General features: G+C 39.7%; 1 protein-coding gene across 1 annotated transcript in view; it reads left to right on the top strand.

Moving 5' to 3' along the window:
• The window catches only part of lmbr1 (limb development membrane protein 1), a 43,067-nt gene that overhangs the window by 7,368 nt on the left and 16,579 nt on the right, over positions 1-19,120 (top strand). Inside the window, exons 4-9 of the mRNA XM_084746932.1 lie at positions 1,083-1,222; positions 2,971-3,074; positions 13,434-13,560; positions 14,216-14,284; positions 14,394-14,458; positions 14,748-14,820. Coding sequence (XP_084603058.1) covers positions 1,083-1,222; positions 2,971-3,074; positions 13,434-13,560; positions 14,216-14,284; positions 14,394-14,458; positions 14,748-14,820 — 578 coding nt within the window. The remainder of the gene's footprint in view (positions 1-1,082; positions 1,223-2,970; positions 3,075-13,433; positions 13,561-14,215; positions 14,285-14,393; positions 14,459-14,747; positions 14,821-19,120) is intronic.

Genomic DNA, 19,120 nt, shown 5'->3' with positions numbered 1-19,120 from the left:
TGAGGCTTTTCTGCTTGTCTGTCTGATATATCATAGTGAGGTGAATATATTGGCTGAGTGTTGGCTAGGAAAAAAAACAAATTTGATGATGTCACATTGAGATTTTTTTTTGCATGTTTTTTTAGGGCACAGAATTAGCACCAGCCACTTGCAAAATGCTGATAAAATTTGCAAGTGGACAAAAAAGTCAATTTGCATCCTGTTTCTCACACTGCATATACTGCAATTATAAATGTATTAATCCAGGGAATTATCAGCGGATTAATCAAGAGTAAAGATAATCATTAGTTGCAGCCCTAATTACTAATAACTAATTAAATACACTGACAAGGCATTACACTAATATACTTACTACCACTACCACTCTGAATATCTCATAGATTGCGTCATTAACTTAGAGCTGTGGTGGCAAGTGTCATGTGTCACTCAGTTTAGAGTTACAGTGCACGTCACACTCAGGGTGCCTGTTTTGGCCACATGCAGGATGCAAGTTTAGGTCCAGCTAAGCAAAAATGGTGCCTCAGGGTCCAGCATGCATAATGGGAAGCATTTCAGTTAATGAGCTCCTTTAGAAATACGCTGAAGAGGGGACCTTGTGTCGCCCTACTGAGGACCACTGAGCAGATGGTCAGTCCCCTGGGTTCAATCTGGACACCCACAGCCTCTGAATCTCTACGAATTGCAGGCTGCAGAAGTGTCGCCAGTCCACATCTTTTGTTCTAGGACCAGGACAGTGGATTAAACTGAGAAATGGATGGATGATTGAAAGTGGTTGCTTTTACTAAATAAATTAATTTCTCACTTCCCTTTTCTCATTAATTCTTGTCACACTGTAAACCAAGTGTCTCTTTTATAATATGACATGTAATCCATAATAAATCATCTGCTAACCAAGTCATTGATTGTAACATATAATCTGATTTGAAAAAGAAATGTGTTAATGCCTTGTTGTAATTCGGCTCGTGTTGGATTTCATCACGAATAGTTCTAACGTGTGTGTGTGTGTGTGTGTGTGTGTGTGTGTGTGTGTGTGTGTGTGTGTGTCCGTGTTTTTGTCTGTTTGTGTTTGATTACATTTTCAGATTGTACTTGTGCACCTTCACCCTGGCAGTGTCGGGTGGTGCCGTCTTCCTCCTGCCTTTCTCAATCATTAGTAATGAGATCCTCCTCTCCTTCCCCAAAAACTATTACATTCAGTGGCTCAATGGCTCCCTCATTCACGGTCAGTGAAGCACACACGCAGTTCATGTGTCTTTTCATTAAATTAACTAGTTATCTCTCCATTTCTGCTCTTCAGAGAAAGTAAATATCTGCTAACATACTTGTAATGACATTGATTAGAAATCATAATTAACTTTTTCCATTAATGTCAGAATCAATAGATGTGTTGATTAACATTATTTACAATTTTTGGTGGACTAGTACACACATAAACATTGGGTTCAGAAACAGTTGTGTATTTGTATGGTTAGACAGCTAAATTACATTAGATAGTACTAGAGTTGTCATGTTTACCAAATTTTCAAAGTTTGATGCAATACTAGTATAAAAAAATTACTCAATACTTCTGCACACAGTGCTGTTTCAGAAAAAGTCGCTGAATACTGTCTGGTTTTACTGCAAGCCAAATGTCAGGCAGGACAATAAAACTGAACTGAATGAGGTCTTGAATGAGCACTTAGATCCTTTTTTATGGTGTTGGTTCTTCAGATGCTATAATTAAGGGATAATTAACAGGTATTTTATTGTTTTAAACGTGGTATTGAAAAAGTATTGAAGTATCAAAACTTTTAACAACCTTATATGGTACTGTGGTGTCCAGAAGTCACTGCCAGTAACTGTTAGATTTAATTATTTTATTAAAAGACAAGTACAGTGATCCATCAAGAAATATTGTTTAGTTGTACTTGTAAACATGTTTTCAGACATTACTGATAAATGCTTGATTGAAAAATTGAAAAAAAAATTGAAAATTCATAGGACTACTTATCCAAACCATTTTAGTAGCATTTGACAAAGTTTTTCCTAAGTTGTTGACTTATGTCACATTCATATAATTCAACTACAACAACAACGCTAAAGTCAGCAATAACTTATTTGAATAGAGTTAGAGTTTGTGCTATAACACTACTTAATACGTGCAGAGGTAGAAGCCAGACATATTGTTGCAGTTTCAAGCTCACAGCACAAACTGGATTAAAATACTCTATTAATAGACTGGGTGTGCAAGTTCTTTTTGAATCTGCTGTGACTTTGACATCAGTTGAAAGCGTCCCATCCTGTGTAATTCGTGACTGAATGCAGCATTTTTTCCCTCAGTTTTAAAGTTGACACCATCTATTAAGTTTGCTAATATGGTCCTCTCTTTGTTGTTGTCACTACAGTTTATGATCAAATATTGAAAAAGAAACATTGCTTATAACAATGCTAAGACCTTTAAAGCATTTGGTGATTCTAGCACAAAACTGTATCTAATACTGAGAGATTCTTATTTTGTTTTAATCTTAAATATGTAGAAATTTGAAACCACCAGCTGCAGATTGAATAAGCCAATTTATTTTCCTTCATTTAAAACCAAACCATCTAAGATTAAAAAAAAGTCTTTTCTGTTTCATTTGCCACATCACCAAATATCAGATTAATTTACATCTTTATATTACAGTGATGAGGCACAAACTCTGTCGATAAGTATGTTGGGTACTGCAACAGCCACCAGGGGGCAGTAGAGTCCATGACTTAGACACAACAGCAAGACACTTGCCAGATAAAACCCTGTGTTGGCACTGTGCCTCACAACCACCACATAATAATATTCAATAAAAGTACTCAAAAGTCTTTAAAGCTGTTTGTGAACCTGACCAAGTATGAAAAAATGGACCCATTCTCTCTCTTCTCTTGAAAATAGGACTGGCTATTGATTTTTTTTTCATGCATCTGTATATGTACTCTCATATATTTGGGTTTCTGCAGGTCTGTGGAACCTGGTGTCACTTTTCTCCAACCTTTGCCTCTTTGTCCTGATGCCCTTTGCCTATTTCTTCCTGGAGTCGGAAGGATTTGCAGGATCCAAAAAGGTACAATCATTTGCTTAAATATTTGTTGTAGGATTTTGATGCATATTTTGCATTTTTGTTTATTTTCTTTGCCTGTCAGCAAGGTTAAAATCAGGGTAGTTAATTTTTGGTGTCACTGAGGAAAATTCGAATATTAACCTTTAAGCATAATATCATTTAAGTAGTCTGAGAAAACTAGACCACTGCTCCTCCTCTTGGCTTTGTTTTCAGGCTTTACAAATTGTAGTCAAGAAACTTTGGCCAATCACTGGTCTGTAAGATAGTTGATTGTTGAGTTTCACACCGAAAATGTAAAGTATTTGATGACCTGAATTACTGCACTAACAATCATCAAAAAAGATGTTGACATTAAATTAGAGATAGTAAAATTAGTTTGCTGGCCGTTCAGAAGTCTGGACCAAACTTTAAACAAATCCTGAGAATAATCATCCAAAGTCTGGAAATTCACTTTCATCCAGTTTTTGTGAAGTGATTTATTAATCATTAGTCAAAGGTGAAAACTAGACATTCTGCATGGCTTAAAAACTAATAAAAATGTAAAACTTTAAAGTGGAAAATGTGGAATGCTGTTTATTTTCTGTCTTTTGTGTTGATATGTTTGCATACTTTGCTATCTATGCTAAGAGGTTCCAAAGTAGCAGCAGCAGGTGCCTAGTCCTTGCCCTCTCCCTGACTCACGCCACTGACTGTAACTGCCACCGCGGAAAGCTCATTAACCATGAAAGTCTGAATCTGGACTTCGCCCAGCGCCACATCCTGACAAACCCTTCCAATAAGGCCATAGGCTGCAAACGCTTCAACACTGCTGCATCGGCCCCACTGATTTAAAGCCTGATTCCTTGTCACCCCCTCCCCAGCCCCCTAAAATAAAACTTCAAAAGGACAGGCTAATAATCGAGTTGTAAGGCTCAGCGAACTTCCTCGTTTAATTGATTACCCCCAAAAAAAGAGGCTGGGGGCTCGTGTTCCAAAAGTCCATAAAGTCGCAGCAACATGACAGCACAATAGAGCCTCGCAAAATGGAGGGGGAAAGATTTACTTTTAATACACCTCTATCCTGTGTCACAGTTTGAAACCTTTCTGGTTTATGTCCCTCCTGGCAAAAGCACATAAAAATTAGCCTGTACTGTAGTGTATAGCCAGTTCTTTTCTTCCTCAGCCCACTAATTTGTTTCGGTTGGATTTGTTCGGTAGAGAGGGCAGGCCCTGATGTGTAGGAAGCAGGATGAGGGCCTCTTTCACGTTCCTCCTTTTTGTTCTCTTTCATTTCAGCAAGACTGTTTCTTGCTACTGATCTTCCATAAATGTGCTTAGAGGAAGCACTGTTTAGTGTTGAGCTGCACGTCCAGGTCTATATTGTGTGTTTGCTATGGAAGGGGTGGAGGTGACGCTCCTGTTTCACTTCAAAAAAAAAAAAACCCTCAGCTGCCTGCAGAGTCGATCATGCAGCCGACAGCAACAGGAATGTAAAACACAGATCTGAGTTTTTATAATGTGATATTATCCCTTTCCCCAATAACAGCATTAGACCACAATGTCATAAGGTTTTATGTGGCATTTTAACCTCCTGGGCTAATGTTATGGCACTGCAAGGTCCTTTTGACTGCGGAAATGAAGTGAATGATGAATTTCACTACTAACGCTGTAAGTCAGCCTTTTCATGTGGCTGTGTTTACTTTTGACGATGTACTAAAAGACGCCACCAGAATAAAGATGGAAATGTGGATGTTTTTTTTTTTTTGAATGTTAACTGTTCAGCTCGTCAGAGGCTCTGTCAACCGAGTGATTAATAGTTTAACAAATTGTCCAAATTGTGGATGAATCAGAGCGACTTAGGGTCTTGATGTCAGATGTTATGATCTAGCTTTATTTGGTGCTGTAAAATGTCTCCCAACTTTACTGCTGTGTTCTCAAATCTTTGTATAGAAGCTGCATCACAGAGGCCACTAAAGGTTGTTGTGTAGTTCAGGCCTTTTGGTTCTGATCACTTTTTAGAAACATCTATACCGTGGTGTAGTAGTGTAATCGAGTCTTACATATAAAGTGGTATTCTAAAATCAGGGTTTGTACGGGTGCAGGAAATCCATAAACAGTTGAATTTTAATGTGGTGGTTAGTTGGCGATTACTTTAACGGTTGACAACTAATCTATTAATTAACTAATTGTTGCGGTTGTAGTGATGTTTTCAAGGTTTGAAAAGTGCCTAATTGCTTTTGCCTTTCACACTAAATGAAGATGACTCAGCTTCAGCCTCGACAGGTGACACATTTTGCAATTTTAATCTTTGTTGTGTTTTCCTCTAAATTGTCTTCCCATTGTGCATTGTGAAACATATAAATCTCTCTCTTTTAAGGCTTTATAAAGCCCAATATAGCATTACTTTCACTTATCTGTTCTGATTGTCTCTACACTGCCAGTAGATGGCATTGTAATGATGAGAGCCGTCCCTGTCATCCTCATTGAGATGATCAGTGTGTTCTGACAGACTGTGAAGACATCAGCAGCAGCCTTTGTTCAGACTTCTATTTATATCAAGGGACTTAATGTGACTTAATTATTACACATGACGAATATGATATCTTGAAGCTATATTTACTCAAAAACAATTAGATCAAGGTAAAAAAAAAAAAAAAATACAACTTCCAGGTCTATTTCTAGTGTAGTCTAAATCTTATTGTCTTACACTAAAGCTCAGATGTTTATTAGCTGTAGTTAAAAAAAGTGTATTCAGTGCCACAGTCTGAATTGTATGATTAAAAAGAATGCAGAAATTCCAGCAGGTTTGATTATTTTGTGGTGTTTTCTCGACACTTTTGCATCAAGCAACATTATAGATTGTTGAAAGTATGTGTTGCAGTGAATAGTCTTTGAGTCTTACCCACAGTATTGAAATGTGTTTGATCCTGAAACGAGTTGGAACGAGTCTGACCCCCTGACTGACCCAGCAAAGGGCCAACAGGTTTCATCTGGTAGTTAAAGAAACTCCTCATCAATCTCATCCTAAGCCCTAACCCGCCAATGATGAGAAGTGTGTTTATTGTGGAGGGAGAGGAGGAGGTGGGGGGGAGAAAACGTCTCGCCGAGCAAACCCCGCGTGGTGTTACTAAGATACTCGTCTTTGTTGGAGCTCCACAATGGGGGCCTGGATATTTATTTCAAATCTCCTGCACATGCAGACATTTTTCCCAGGCCTTCTTTTCGGGCAGGGCCAGCCGGAGAATATAAAGTGGTGTTTACATACCTTCCTTTAAGGTCACAATGTCTCCCTAAAGCTGCCTGTTACAATGTTCGTTACCATGGCAACATATTAGTTCGAGCTGGGAATTTAAAAAAGAACAAGCGAGTTGCTCAGGATTTTTTTTCCCCTCCTCTCATGACTCAGTTTTTCTAAACAAAGTGATAAGTTGTGAGGCTCTGCTAGATTTTTAGCAGTTTTTCCTGATTTTTAAAGCAAGATATTGTCTTATCATACATGTAAACTGAATTACTACAACTCATTTACACAACTTTAAGTAAGGGCAGAGTATTATGTTGATAGGCCACGAGATGTACTTGGCTCTAATAAGAGAGGGGAAAAAATCGAATCTTTGATGCATCAAAATTCTCACTTCAGAGATTGCAAATCATTGCAAAAAGGTGAATATGCAGGAATGTAAAATCCGTTTTTCTTTTGTAAGATTGGGCTGTACGTTCCTCAAGTCTGGACCAATTGGATGGTGAAACGTAACAAATGCAAATATGTATGTTGTGTTTATGCTCTAAACTAGGCTGCTTGCCTGAGGATGACTGAGCATGAGCAGTCGTAGATGGATACCATCTGACTGGCACCCACTGGCTTAAAATATCACTATCACTAACTAGATATGGATTTTTAAAAATACTTTAAAAGTAGCAGTTAGCCTCAGCAGCTATGTTTACATGGTTGATATTTATTTAGTTGCAATTACATTAATTTTTATAGAATTTCCAACATAACTTTATATGTGTGCTAAAAAAAGTGATCTGATTACACATGAGTGCATTAATCAGAATAGAACTTTTTTACATGCACAAACTGGTTCTGCCTGCTGTGTTATTAGTTAGTATTCCAATGAGAGAGAAGTGATCGGATTAAACATTCACATGGGTATTCTGATTGAGGTTTTTTGTAGGGGGCACTTTTAAACTGAGTAGACAATTACTCCAATTATACAGCATCCATGTAAACACAACTTGTGAGAAAAAATAAATCACGCACAGAGATAAAAAAAATTACATGCATGGAATTGAGTCAAATCCTGAGGTGCCAAGAGATTCCCACCCCTGGGCTCTAACCTTTAGCTTGACAATAAAGCCAGGATACAGTCAGGATACAGTTTATTCTTTGAAGACTTATCAGTCTGACACCTTTCTGTAATCAGAACAAGCTGCCGTCACTGTAGGATGTCAAATAAAACTTGAAGCTGCTTCCTTCATTTAAATCCTTCTGTTTTCTGACTCATCTGGTGAATCAGCCATGAAACCAGCAGGGAAACAGGAGGTTTAATTCATGTCCCAAAAAACCAAGATACTCAACTTTCACAACGTTTTCCCTTTCTTGCCATATCCTCCTCCCTCCCTCTTTAGTTTTAAACGATACGATGTGATGCTGATGATTTTCCATGCTTTCGTGTCATTGGTGCTTTATTAAGAAGTCTTATTAAGAGTCTTTAGAAGTTCATTGTGCAGCTTTACAGGGGAGTGTCCCTCTCCTCTGCTTTCTGTCTTCGACACGGCCACTGCGCTGTGGCCGACTGGTTGAAGGATACACTAATAAGGTCCCTGGGCATCTGGCATGTCTTTAGCAAAGAGGGCAGTCCTTTTGCTGGCGAGCAAGAAAAAAAGGACCCTGCCCCCTCCCTCACTTATTACACTCTTGGCCCTTGTTCCACACGCCCCTGACAGTGAGCAGAAGGATGGTCTGCGGGATGATCTCTGCCACCGCCTGCTGACCTGCTAAGGATTGATGGCGGCAACTAGGAAGCTCCTGCACCACCTAACTCTTCCTTTGTCTGAATTCTCTCTCAGCCCCCAGCATCCAGCGCAGCTCTGAACCTTCCCAAGTATCATCTCTCACTCTCTCTCTGGGCTTGGTGATATGGCTTATAAATAGTAGCTTGACATTTTTGGGCTATGCTTCGATATACAATATATATCTCAATATTAGCTCGACCAGTGCTGCATTTTTGGGGCAGAAAACATTGATGTAACGGTCTACAGTCTTTATCTAGAATGTCATATATGGAATATAGAATATATAGTTAAACACAAATCCTTTGCAAAGAACCCTCAGTAATGGTTAACCCTTGTGACAAAAATATGTTATGGAGGCAGGATATTTTACAGTTCAAAAATAAACTTGATTTTATAGAACATGAAACATTACTGTAGATCTTAAACAGGAAGTCCAGAACCCCTCGGAGATACTGCAAATTATTGTTTGATAATTTTTTCCTTTTTTTCTTTTCTTTATAAAAATGAAAATGTCTTATTACATACACTTACATATTAACATGAATTCAACATAGCAAAAAACAGATTTTGTAACTTCATGAAGAGGAAATTGTCATATACCATCCAACTCAGAAGCCATTGACAAAAGTGCAGAAGCTTAAGCTAGTGGAGCTAACAATCATGCTACAACTGCTGCTGACTTATCAGCTGCGGTTAAGAGCAAGCGAGCAAAGACCTGAAAAGTTGTGGGTCCCTGCTTCGCTATTAGCTAAAGGGGCAATGGCCTGAAAAATGTTGAAGGCCTCTACTGTAGATTAAACTACCCAACAGTATACAATGTATGGCTGGATGATGGTGATGATGATGATTACCACATACTCAAGATATTAACACAATGAGATTTTTGACAAATAATCACCAGTAATGTGGATATAATGACTAAGCGGGTAAAGGTAAATAGTAGAACAGCTGGAAATTATATCACTTTACTGTAATGCACCCTTTAAAACCAGGAAAAGACCACACTTATACCATATCACGATTTAAGGGTGTCCAAAATCTAAGATGGTATCTCTTATCATGATATTTATATAATATTCATATATTGCCCAGTCCTACTTTTGCTCGCACTTGTCTGCCATTGCACAGTAGCATTCAATTCCAGAGGTGAACTCTACACTACATCAAAGACAGTGGCAGATTGTGCTTTAGTTTTTCTGCAGAGCGGGCTAGGCGAAAAAGCTTGTGAACTGTTTCCAGGCCCTCTGCGGCTTTGTGTAATTGGTTGGATTTGGAGGTTGATTTACTTGGCTGGTCGTGTGTGTCTCTGTCTGAACTCATGCATGTTTGTTTGCTACTGCATATGAAGCGGTTACTTTTCCTCTCTGACCACTACACGCATTTCTTGGAAGTCTCTCCAGTCTTGTTTCGAGCATAGCTGCAGTTAAGCAGCCCCTCACTCGATGTCGGTGTGAGGATCAGGGGATGCTGAATATTTCAGAGCTGCTATATTTAGAGGTAGTTACACATTTAGAATGGCAAGAATAGAAACTTTCAGCGGGCGCTCTGGATGCCAAGGCGCAGGTCTTTTTCTTTTTTTCCTCCCTTCCTTCACCAGTTGACAGTTTTATCTTTGATCAGTGATGATAGCTTGATTTTCCTATTTTTGTACAGTATTTTGTTTACACGTTTGCCCTTCCTTACCTTTGTGATAAGGAACAAAGGACTTAGAATAGTTAAGGATAGACGTAACTTTCAGTGTGCAATGTCATGCATGTGGATGTATCAGTGAAGCCAATCTGGGCTCACAGTCCAGTGTCCTCTTTCTCATGTCTGACAAAGTGGATTGTTCTTCCAGTGAAGCAGGAGCCGGGGATGATAGTAAGGGAGGTGACAAGCATTGCCTTTGCCCTAAATGATCTGAATGGGTAATGATTTGAGTCTTATAAATGATTGAGAGACCTATCTAAAGGGAATACACCTTCAGCATGGCATGGGCAGCTTGTTAAGGTGGACTGGTACGCTTGAGCGGACGCACGTCCTGCCTGCGGCTTCTGCTTGTCCTGATGCATCCTTAAGAGAGCGCGTGTGGGACGTGGCTGAAGTCCCTGAAAGCATTCCTCTCTCACCTCTCTTACCTCCGGGGAATGAGATGCGCTCAGACGTTGACTCCTCTCCTTCACCAGTCTCTCTTTCTCTCTCTGTTGTTCTCCCTATTTATTTCACTCTCCATCTCTTCCTTTCTCCCTCTTTTTTTTTATATATCGCCAGTGTTGAGTGTTTTCCCCACTGCCCAGTTGAGCTGGGCTGTGAGATGCTTGATTGCAGCATCCATCTAGTGAACTCTGAGTGTGTGAGGGTGTGTGCAAAAGAGCATGAGGTAGTCAGCAGAACTGAAAGTCCATGTCAGATTTGTGGCTATATTTTTAGCTCATTGATCCGCATTGAGTGATGCAAAACAGCAAATATATGTATATGGTTCCCATAAGATGTGTTATCACTGTGATGGATCTATTAATGTTACATGTTTATTTCTAATATATCACTATGATTATTTAGCTTTGTTTCTTGCTGACTAAAGACTCTATCAGGCCCACTTGCCTCCTGTAACATTACCTGTCGTGTGGTTGCAGTGTCCACCTTGGCCACACTGGGGCACTCCAGACCCTGCCCACTTTCCTCCCTGTTGTGCTAGAAAATTCTGCACTCACTCACTGAGGCTTTTCCAGAAAATCACCGTAAGAGGAGGCGAGAGGCAAGTGATTGTTCAGTGATAACGAAAGACTGCTACAGGGGATTTTCACCACTTGCAATGGGTGAAATATGAGAATAAGCTTAAATCCCCATCTCCCTATCCAAAGTATGGACCGAAAGGGTCAGTTATAATATGAAGACATATCACCAAACATGTCTGTGACCCGTGGATACTAATATGCAAGAAAGATGATTGAATAGTAGTAAGGCGTGGTATCCTTTAAAAAGTTACGAGACCAGTACCGATACTATTAATTTTAAAGTTATTGCCGTACCGATAAGACTTTTTCTACTTCATTCAATGGAACTGAAGCACTCCTGAAATAATATTTGCAGATGTAAAGCATATCAGATGCCACAGGCGTGTACAACCTCAATTCCCAAAAAGTTGTGACACTGTGTAAAAGGTAAATAAAAACAGAATGCAATGATTTACAAATTCTTTTTGGCCTATATTCAGTTGAATGCAGTATAAAGACAAGATATTTATTGTTCTGATTAACTTAATTGTTCTTTGTAAAGAAACAGTTACTCTGAATTTGATGCCTGCAACATTTCAAAAAGTTTGAAGAGGAGCTGCAGTTGTTCAAGTTTTAAAAGTAAATTTCTTTCCAATTCTTGCTTGATATACAACTTCAGCTTTCCAACAGTCTGAGGTCTCCGTTGTCATATTTTGCACTTACAATCCGTTAGACATTTTCAATGGGAGACAGGTCTGGACTGCAGGCAGGCCAGTCAAGAACCTGCACTTTGTTACTACAAAGTCACGCATGCAGAATGTGTCTTGGCATTGTCTTGGTGAAATATACTTTGTGTAGATGGCAGCATATGTTGCTCCAAAACCTGTCTGCTGTTTTCAGCATTAATGGGGCCTTCACAGATGTGACAGTTACCCATTCCATCTTGTCTTGTCTTGTCATGTCTTGCACGACTGCGAGTATAGGTTTTTATTTGTGTTTTGCACAGCGTCCCAACTTTTTTGTAATCAGGGTTGTAGTATAGCCATACTTTTGAATGGCATCTCAGCATGCTGAAGACTGTATGGGTTGTAGCTGCTGTGGTGGTGAGCTGATCACATGTTGCATTAAATTGTGTTGATTGGTTCTGAACAAAATCATTGATCTTGGTACAAAAAGGATTGAATGCTGGTTTTGTTTGACTGGCGAAGTTTTGATATTGCTTAAACCTGCCTTAAATCAGTTGATAGCTTTTAAAGGTATTGAGAATGGTTGTGCAAATAATTTAAATATCATCCAAACTACAGTATGGTGCAATACCTTTGCAACGCGCAGAGACTGCACTTTCTTTGATGCAGGAAAAATGTGTGAAAAAACAGCATTATAATGATTGTCTTTTTAATGATGGTACTGTAGTGCAGTAGAGGTGCCCTGGCCTATAAGTCTTGTTCTCCTGATGCAAGAAAACATGTTTGTTTGTCACATCATCATGATTGTAATAGCTTTTTTCAATTAAGATGCAAACTGTGATGCAAAAGTGGTCATTACAACTGATAGTGAATCATATCTCAATTGCATGAATCTGACATAAAAAAAATTGTAATATGATTTTTTTTTCATATTGTTCAGCCCTAGTATCGAGTTCTGATATCCAGACCTAAATAGGAGAGAATGCAGCTGTTTAACAGTGACCTAAATCATAATGCAAATGTTAAAGGACAGGTGGTTTGAATGACAATCATGAACTGTGTTGAGAAGCTAAAGAAAATTAAGCCATGTCTGATTTAATTGGCAGAATTGAAACCATTTTAATTCTATAAAGTGTCTTGATTAACTGTGGACTTTCAAAGAGAGACCCCCTTCATGTACCTGTTGGCAAATACTGAACAGCAACCACAAAGCCATTATGTTAGCTGGTAACAAATTGCTCATATGTGCCCAATTTAAGCAGCGCTCCCAAAGCAGAGAGCCCTTGTTATCCCGTGCCTGGTCGCCTACCTGACATGTGTATGAGCATGCCTATCTATCTTACAGTGCTAGACAGCTTGGCTCTCCAGCAGGGGGGGAAATGGAAACTGTGTGAACAGGTAGAGGAGGACTTTATTAACCACTCAGCAGTTTGTGACCCGGAAAACCCAAATTACCCCAAAACCCTCTCGTCTGCGCGGCCCGGGACACGACCGTGGTGCTAAGGGAGCTCCTAATCGCCCCCAGATGGGAGGCCTGCTCTTGATCGCAGACAGTAGCTGACCCAGCCAGGCTTCATGCTCCTTATAGCACCCCCTGCCCCCCACCCCTACTCTTTTTAATTTCACCTCTGCCACCACCAGCCCCTGTTAGACCTACTTTATAGACCACAATATGTGTGTATAAAAGAGCTGTTTTACACAGGAATCTGTGGGAGTGTTTATGTCATGTTTGTGTGCTGTGAATGGAAATGATGGTGTTTAATATGAGCGAGGCAGGATGGAGACGTCTTGTAAAATGAATCTTGTTTTATGTTTTAAAATCTAATATGAAATGTGGGAAATAACACCTCCCAGCACAGTGCAGTAGTTTAATTAACACGTTTTTTCAAATGTATTTTGATTTAAAAATTGTATATTTATTATGATATTGATTCCGACCATGTTAGCCATGACTAATAAGATTCTTTTCTGTACACTTTTTCTGTCAGGGCATTAAAGCACGTATTCTAGAGACCTTTGTGATGCTCTTCCTGTTGGCTTTGCTCATCCTGGGCATTGTGTGGGTGGCATCAGCACTCATTGACAATGATGCAGCCAGTATGGAGTCACTCTATGGTACGTTTTTTAAGCATTTTGTCGTTTGTGCTTATAAATTTCTGGTATTTAGAAGGAATAGTTTGACAATTTGAGAAATGTGCTATTTTGCTTCTGATAGAGTTAGATGACAAGACTGATGCCTCTCTTCATGTCTGTGCATTAACCATGAAGCTTGAGACACAAGTTGATTAGCTAAGCTTAGCATAAAGACTGGAATCGTGGAAACAGGTACAGAGTTGGTTGTACACCTACTAACACTTCTGGGGCTGCAACTAATGATTATTTTGATTATTGATTTATCTGTCAATCTTTTTCTCAATTAATCGAAAAGTTGTTTAGTCCACAAAATGTCAGAAAATGTTGAAAAGTGTTGATCAGCGTTTCCCAAAGCCAAAGATCCCCAAATGTTTTGTTTTGTCCACAATCCGAAGATATTCAGTTTACTGTCAGAATAACAAACAAACCTGAAAATATTTGCATTTGAGAAACTGCAACTATTTTGATTTTTGGTTTTGATTTTTTGATCAATCGGTATGAATATTTTTTTAAGAAAAAAAAAAAAAGAAATCTGTTTCCAGCTGTCTGAAACAGACTTTTAAGTCTATATTTCCAAAATATAGAGCTATTCCTCATAAGTCTATATTTCATTAAATTAATGTATTTCTTTCCGTAGATCTTTGGGAATTTTACCTGCCATACCTCTACTCCTGTATATCTCTGATGGGAGGACTGCTTTTACTAAGTAAGTATTTAACTTCTTCTCATGCCATCAATTGAATATAGCTGAATTATTTAATGTTATTTTAGTTAAACAGTAAGGCTGATCACGCTGTTTTCTGTTTCATACATAGTGTGCACTCCTGTGGGATTGTCCAGGATGTTCACTGTCATGGGCCAGCTCCTTGTGAAGCCAACAGTAAGTGATTTGTATTTATGGTTGTTCTGTAAATGGTTTGGTCAGTGTAGCTGTAAAATCAGTAGTTTTCTCTGAAAGACTGCAGAGTTGAACTTGAACAGTTCTGCTCAAACTTGAGGCCACTTTGCTCCTCCATTCAAGATGTCTGTCTCAGTCGGCCATTTACATGCGCGACAGAGGACTACAAATACATCACCAACTCATCCTCCCATCTGCCATCTCTCCAGTCCCACTTTGGGCCTAATTATAACCCATTTCATCTCTTCCTCCTCTGCTCCCTCCCCTTTAGATCCTGGAGGACCTGGATGAGCAGATTTACTGCATCCATTTGCAGGAGGAAGCCCTTCAGAGGAGATTAAACGGTATGTCTGTGGGAGACGTGTTGGCACATTATAGGGGAGGGGAGGGGTTGACTGCCCTATTGGGTGTGATGGAGCGCGCCACACTGGAATCAATTAGCATTGAAAATTCAGCCAGTCACACACACACACTCGCAGAAGCAAAAAGTCTACACACGACACCGGCCTTTCCTCACCGCTGTCTTACTCTCATAACTTTCTGCTAAAGGGCAAAGCAGCCACCATGGCAAGGACCATATTTTATGTTTAGGAAGTTTAAGGATCCATTTAAGACACTCCAGTGCCACTGTCACTGCTGGCGAAATGATTGCCTCATTTAATGTCAGGCCTAGAATGGTAGCCTGGGTAATAGGATGGAAATGAAATCTTTTACAAGAACTTTTGGTGAGGTCTTGTGGACATTAGAGCGACTTTTCAGTGACTTCTGAAAGGAGAGCAAGAGCCTCGGCACAAAGGGAAAGTTTAAAGAGTCCAAGGATGGTGACTGGTATTTTTTTCTAGCCTGAATTTCCTTTTCACGTTCCAGCCCCGTGTTCCCAAATTCCTTGTTTGACGTTGACTAATCTCAAAAAGCAGGAAGTATTTGGGCCAAATTCCAAAACCTACTTTAATATTAACTCAAGCACGCAACCAAGTGTACAGATGCGAGTAAATGAAGAGGATGAGCGTCCTTTCAAACCAGGGAGGTAAGGGAGATTGCTCCCTGATAACGCATGTTTTCAAACGCTACGCCGGCCACCTCTATAGACTGCCACCAATGCGTATGGTTCCTTAAGGCTCATACCACACTGGCCTGCTTTGAAGTAACTGATAGAATAATTGTAATCTGTTCCTTATCATCTCTAACAGTGTTTGATCTTTACAAATCTCTGTGAGGCCAAAAAAAAAAATAACTGGTCAACATTGTCATGAGTGCACAGAGGCCAAGCAGCAGGCCACTTTTACCTGTTAAAAGGGTGGGAATTAAAGACAAAGGAGGATGTTGACGTGAATGATTTCATGCACATACTGTAAGTATGTGCACACACTCAACGTTCACGTTCACACTCAAGCCGAAATGGCGTTCCTTTGATCTGCAGAGAGCGCTGAGCAGACGGCAGTTCAGGAACAGTTCACAGGACACACTCCAGAGGCGTCCAATGTTGTCTTCTTGCTTCACCTGTGTCTGCTCTCCATCCAGCTCCTCCAACAGATTATCCTCTTAGCAAGTTTGTGTTTGTAGATGTGGACTGTTGAGCTACATCAGTTGATGCATCAGTGTTTATTTGCACATCTGGTCCTTTGTTGTCGTTCCTCTACATGTAATTGCCCATTTGTAATGACATTGTTGATGTTTTAAATCTTGTAGATCAGAAGCTTAAATTGGATGATCAGACATGTTTGTCTGTTTTCCTTGTCAAGGGTATGATGAACATGATGATGAATATGTGAAATGTTTTCAGGCATGTCCCTAGAACTATCAGATAAGCTTCTAACACTTACGAGAAACGATTTTTACAATTTACTTACATAATATTGCACCCTTTCTTTACTGCTTTTTTAAAGGACCAGTGTGTATGATTTAGGGGGATCTATTGGCAGGATATGGCAGAAATTCAGTATTATATTCAAGTATGTTTTCATTAGTGTAAAATCACCTGAAAATAACAGGGTGGTTACATATCCTTAAATTGAATTAAACGGTGGCACTAAAAATTATTAAAAAGTCCTGAAATTTTACTTGCTGATCCGTGTAGACAGCGGGGTCCTCTTCCATTGAGGTCGCCATGTTGCACCATCACCTTTCAATAATAGCTCAGAATGGACAAACCAAACACTGGCTCTAGATGGGGCTTTTTGCATTTTGTGCAAGTTTCAAACCCATTGTAGGTTCTCCTACACACTTGAACGGGGAGTATGAGGTGAAGTGTTTGCAATCGGCAAGCTCACTACTAGATCGCAGACAAAAGAGACTATTTTTTAAAGTCATGTTTCATGCAGAAATTCCCAAATTTGACTCATCCAATAAAGTAGAAATGACATAAAAGGAAACGCACAGTTGTGCTAATGTTAGCTTCCAGCTGATTCCTACAAATTGTGCCCAGTTAAATAACCATTGTGTTTTGGATTTCAACTGGTTACCAGAAGTAAAAGATGTTGTAAAAGTATAATCCAGTAACCAAACTACAGAAGTATACTGCAGTACAGGCAATGTGGCATGCACACTTGTCCACACTGCCCTCTCAAGACCCTGATATACTGATAGCAGAGCAACAGTGTGCCTGTCCAGATGCTATGCGGCACAATGACCTTGCCAGTGCCTCTGTTGTCTCAGCATGGTGTTTAGCATATGTGTGGAATGGATGACGTAATTTTTCGACTGTGGTGAAGGTTGGAGAGGATACGTTGAATTACTCTGGGCCTTTCCTGGCTGCCAGAACCCTCACTCAGCATCTCTGCCTCGCTGTAACTCAGCCTTTTACTTGATGCTGCCAGCAGAAGGAGAAGAAGGATATATTTAACTTCAGTTTGGAGTGATGTCATTGAGGATACTGCAGTTGAAATTCTCACCATTTTCCCCTACAGCCCAAAACAAATGATGATAGTGTGCTTTGTCTTTAGTTAGATCTGCTGTTTTTCATGGCTGCTATTCATTTGATCAATGATTTATCTGTTTTGAGTGACAGGTAAGGCCATGTTTGGATATGTCATGCACAAAGGTGATAGATTAGTTCACTTGCGGCTGAGCAGATTTGGCTTCCCTTAGGCAGAGTTTTCAGTTGGAGCTGCTGAACTGTCCCTGACATTTCCTGTTGTGTTGTGACTGCGTTTGCTCGGAGGGTTCAAACTTTCCCTGCTTAGATCCTGGGACAGGTATCTGCGAGGGCACAGACAACACTGTTAACTCTCTCTCTCCATGTCTATCTCACCTCTCTTGCCTACTTAAACCCATCCAGACAGGGCGTGTCGTAATAACAGAGGGAAGAAAAAAGTTTGATCAAAGTGATTGGTCCTTCACTCCTGTAACAAAGATGAAAGATGGTATTTTTATTGCACGCTAGTAACGGTGTAACACTGAACTAATTGGTCTTGATCTGCCAATCACCCCAGGGGATGCAAATGGATACTCTTCGACTTTGGCCCTGAGGGGCCTGTACACTAGTGCGTCGAGCTGGAAGGAAAACAGAGTAAAATAGATAAATTAGCCTTAAATGAGCTGGCCTTGTGGTTTTCCTGGAGAATCCCTTGCTGTCTTCTCCAGCCCGCTCAACCAGTTGTGGCATGTGCTAGACAGCTCCTGACACAAGAGATTATTTTTACTTGTTTGAGATCACATTGTTGTGTTCTGAGAAGGATCACTTGTTTTGATGGGATTTCTTATTAAAGATAAGTCAAATGCCATATGCTGGGGTAAGACAAGTACACTGAGAAGTTAACATGCTCTTAATTAGGACTTCATCCTCTATTTTTTCTGATTTGATGCACTTGGTGTATGAGAAATGTCTTTTTTTTTCTGTTGCTTTCCAACTGAATGAAGAGTTCAAGTGGTCTGGCAGATACAATAGATATATCACATATCAAAAAAGAGGTGCTTTAGTTGTTATTTGTTTAGACAACATTAGAGCTGAAACACTAAGTAGACATAAGAAAGCAATTACTCATCTCAGTTGTTTAATGAAGCAAAAAAGCCAAACGTTTTCTGGTTCGAGACTCTCAGATATGACACTATTCTTCTTTTCTTTGTTTCTATAATTTTAAATTGTAGTTGTTTGAACTGTTATAAAGGCAAAACAAGACTCTAGTTACTTGTGATTGGCGTTTTCATAATTTGTTTGACATTTGAGACTTTTTAAAATTAGGGTTGGTAAGGTTGGAGAAACCAGTCAGAGTAAACTGAGGGGCATTGTCACTTTTGGCTCCGAGTGTCCAACTCTTACAACTTTTGTGGCTTCTAATTGAATGTCTTTGGTTCAAAGTTTAGTTTCTCTCCTTTGTAGCTGCTTGCACTTTCAGGTATCTGCACCATTTTACTGTTTCATGTTTGCTTTCAGCTGGCTAGGACTCATGTTAAGTTACTGCTCCAGAAAATCAAACATTTCATGATTTTGTGTTTCACTTGGACTCACTTAAAAGACACACCTTCAAGCAGTTTGCCCTGTTATAATGGAGATGCAAATCCCTGCCATGTTGGGCTGATGTGGCAAGTGAAACCAAGTCAAGCCAAGCCAGTACATGTGTATTGAAAAGGGGTGCTAGTTTTTTAAAATAACCAAGTGAACCAGGGAGAGCAGTGCAGCACATCATTGTCAATGCTAACTGCATT

Source organism: Lutjanus erythropterus, chromosome 21 (assembly GCF_056507025.1).
Source record: "Lutjanus erythropterus isolate fLutEry1 chromosome 21, fLutEry1.hap2, whole genome shotgun sequence".
Lineage (NCBI taxonomy): Eukaryota > Metazoa > Chordata > Actinopteri > Lutjaniformes > Lutjanidae > Lutjanus > Lutjanus erythropterus.
Note: the sequence above shows the minus strand (reverse complement) of the source record. Positions and strands in the feature narration are given on the sequence as shown.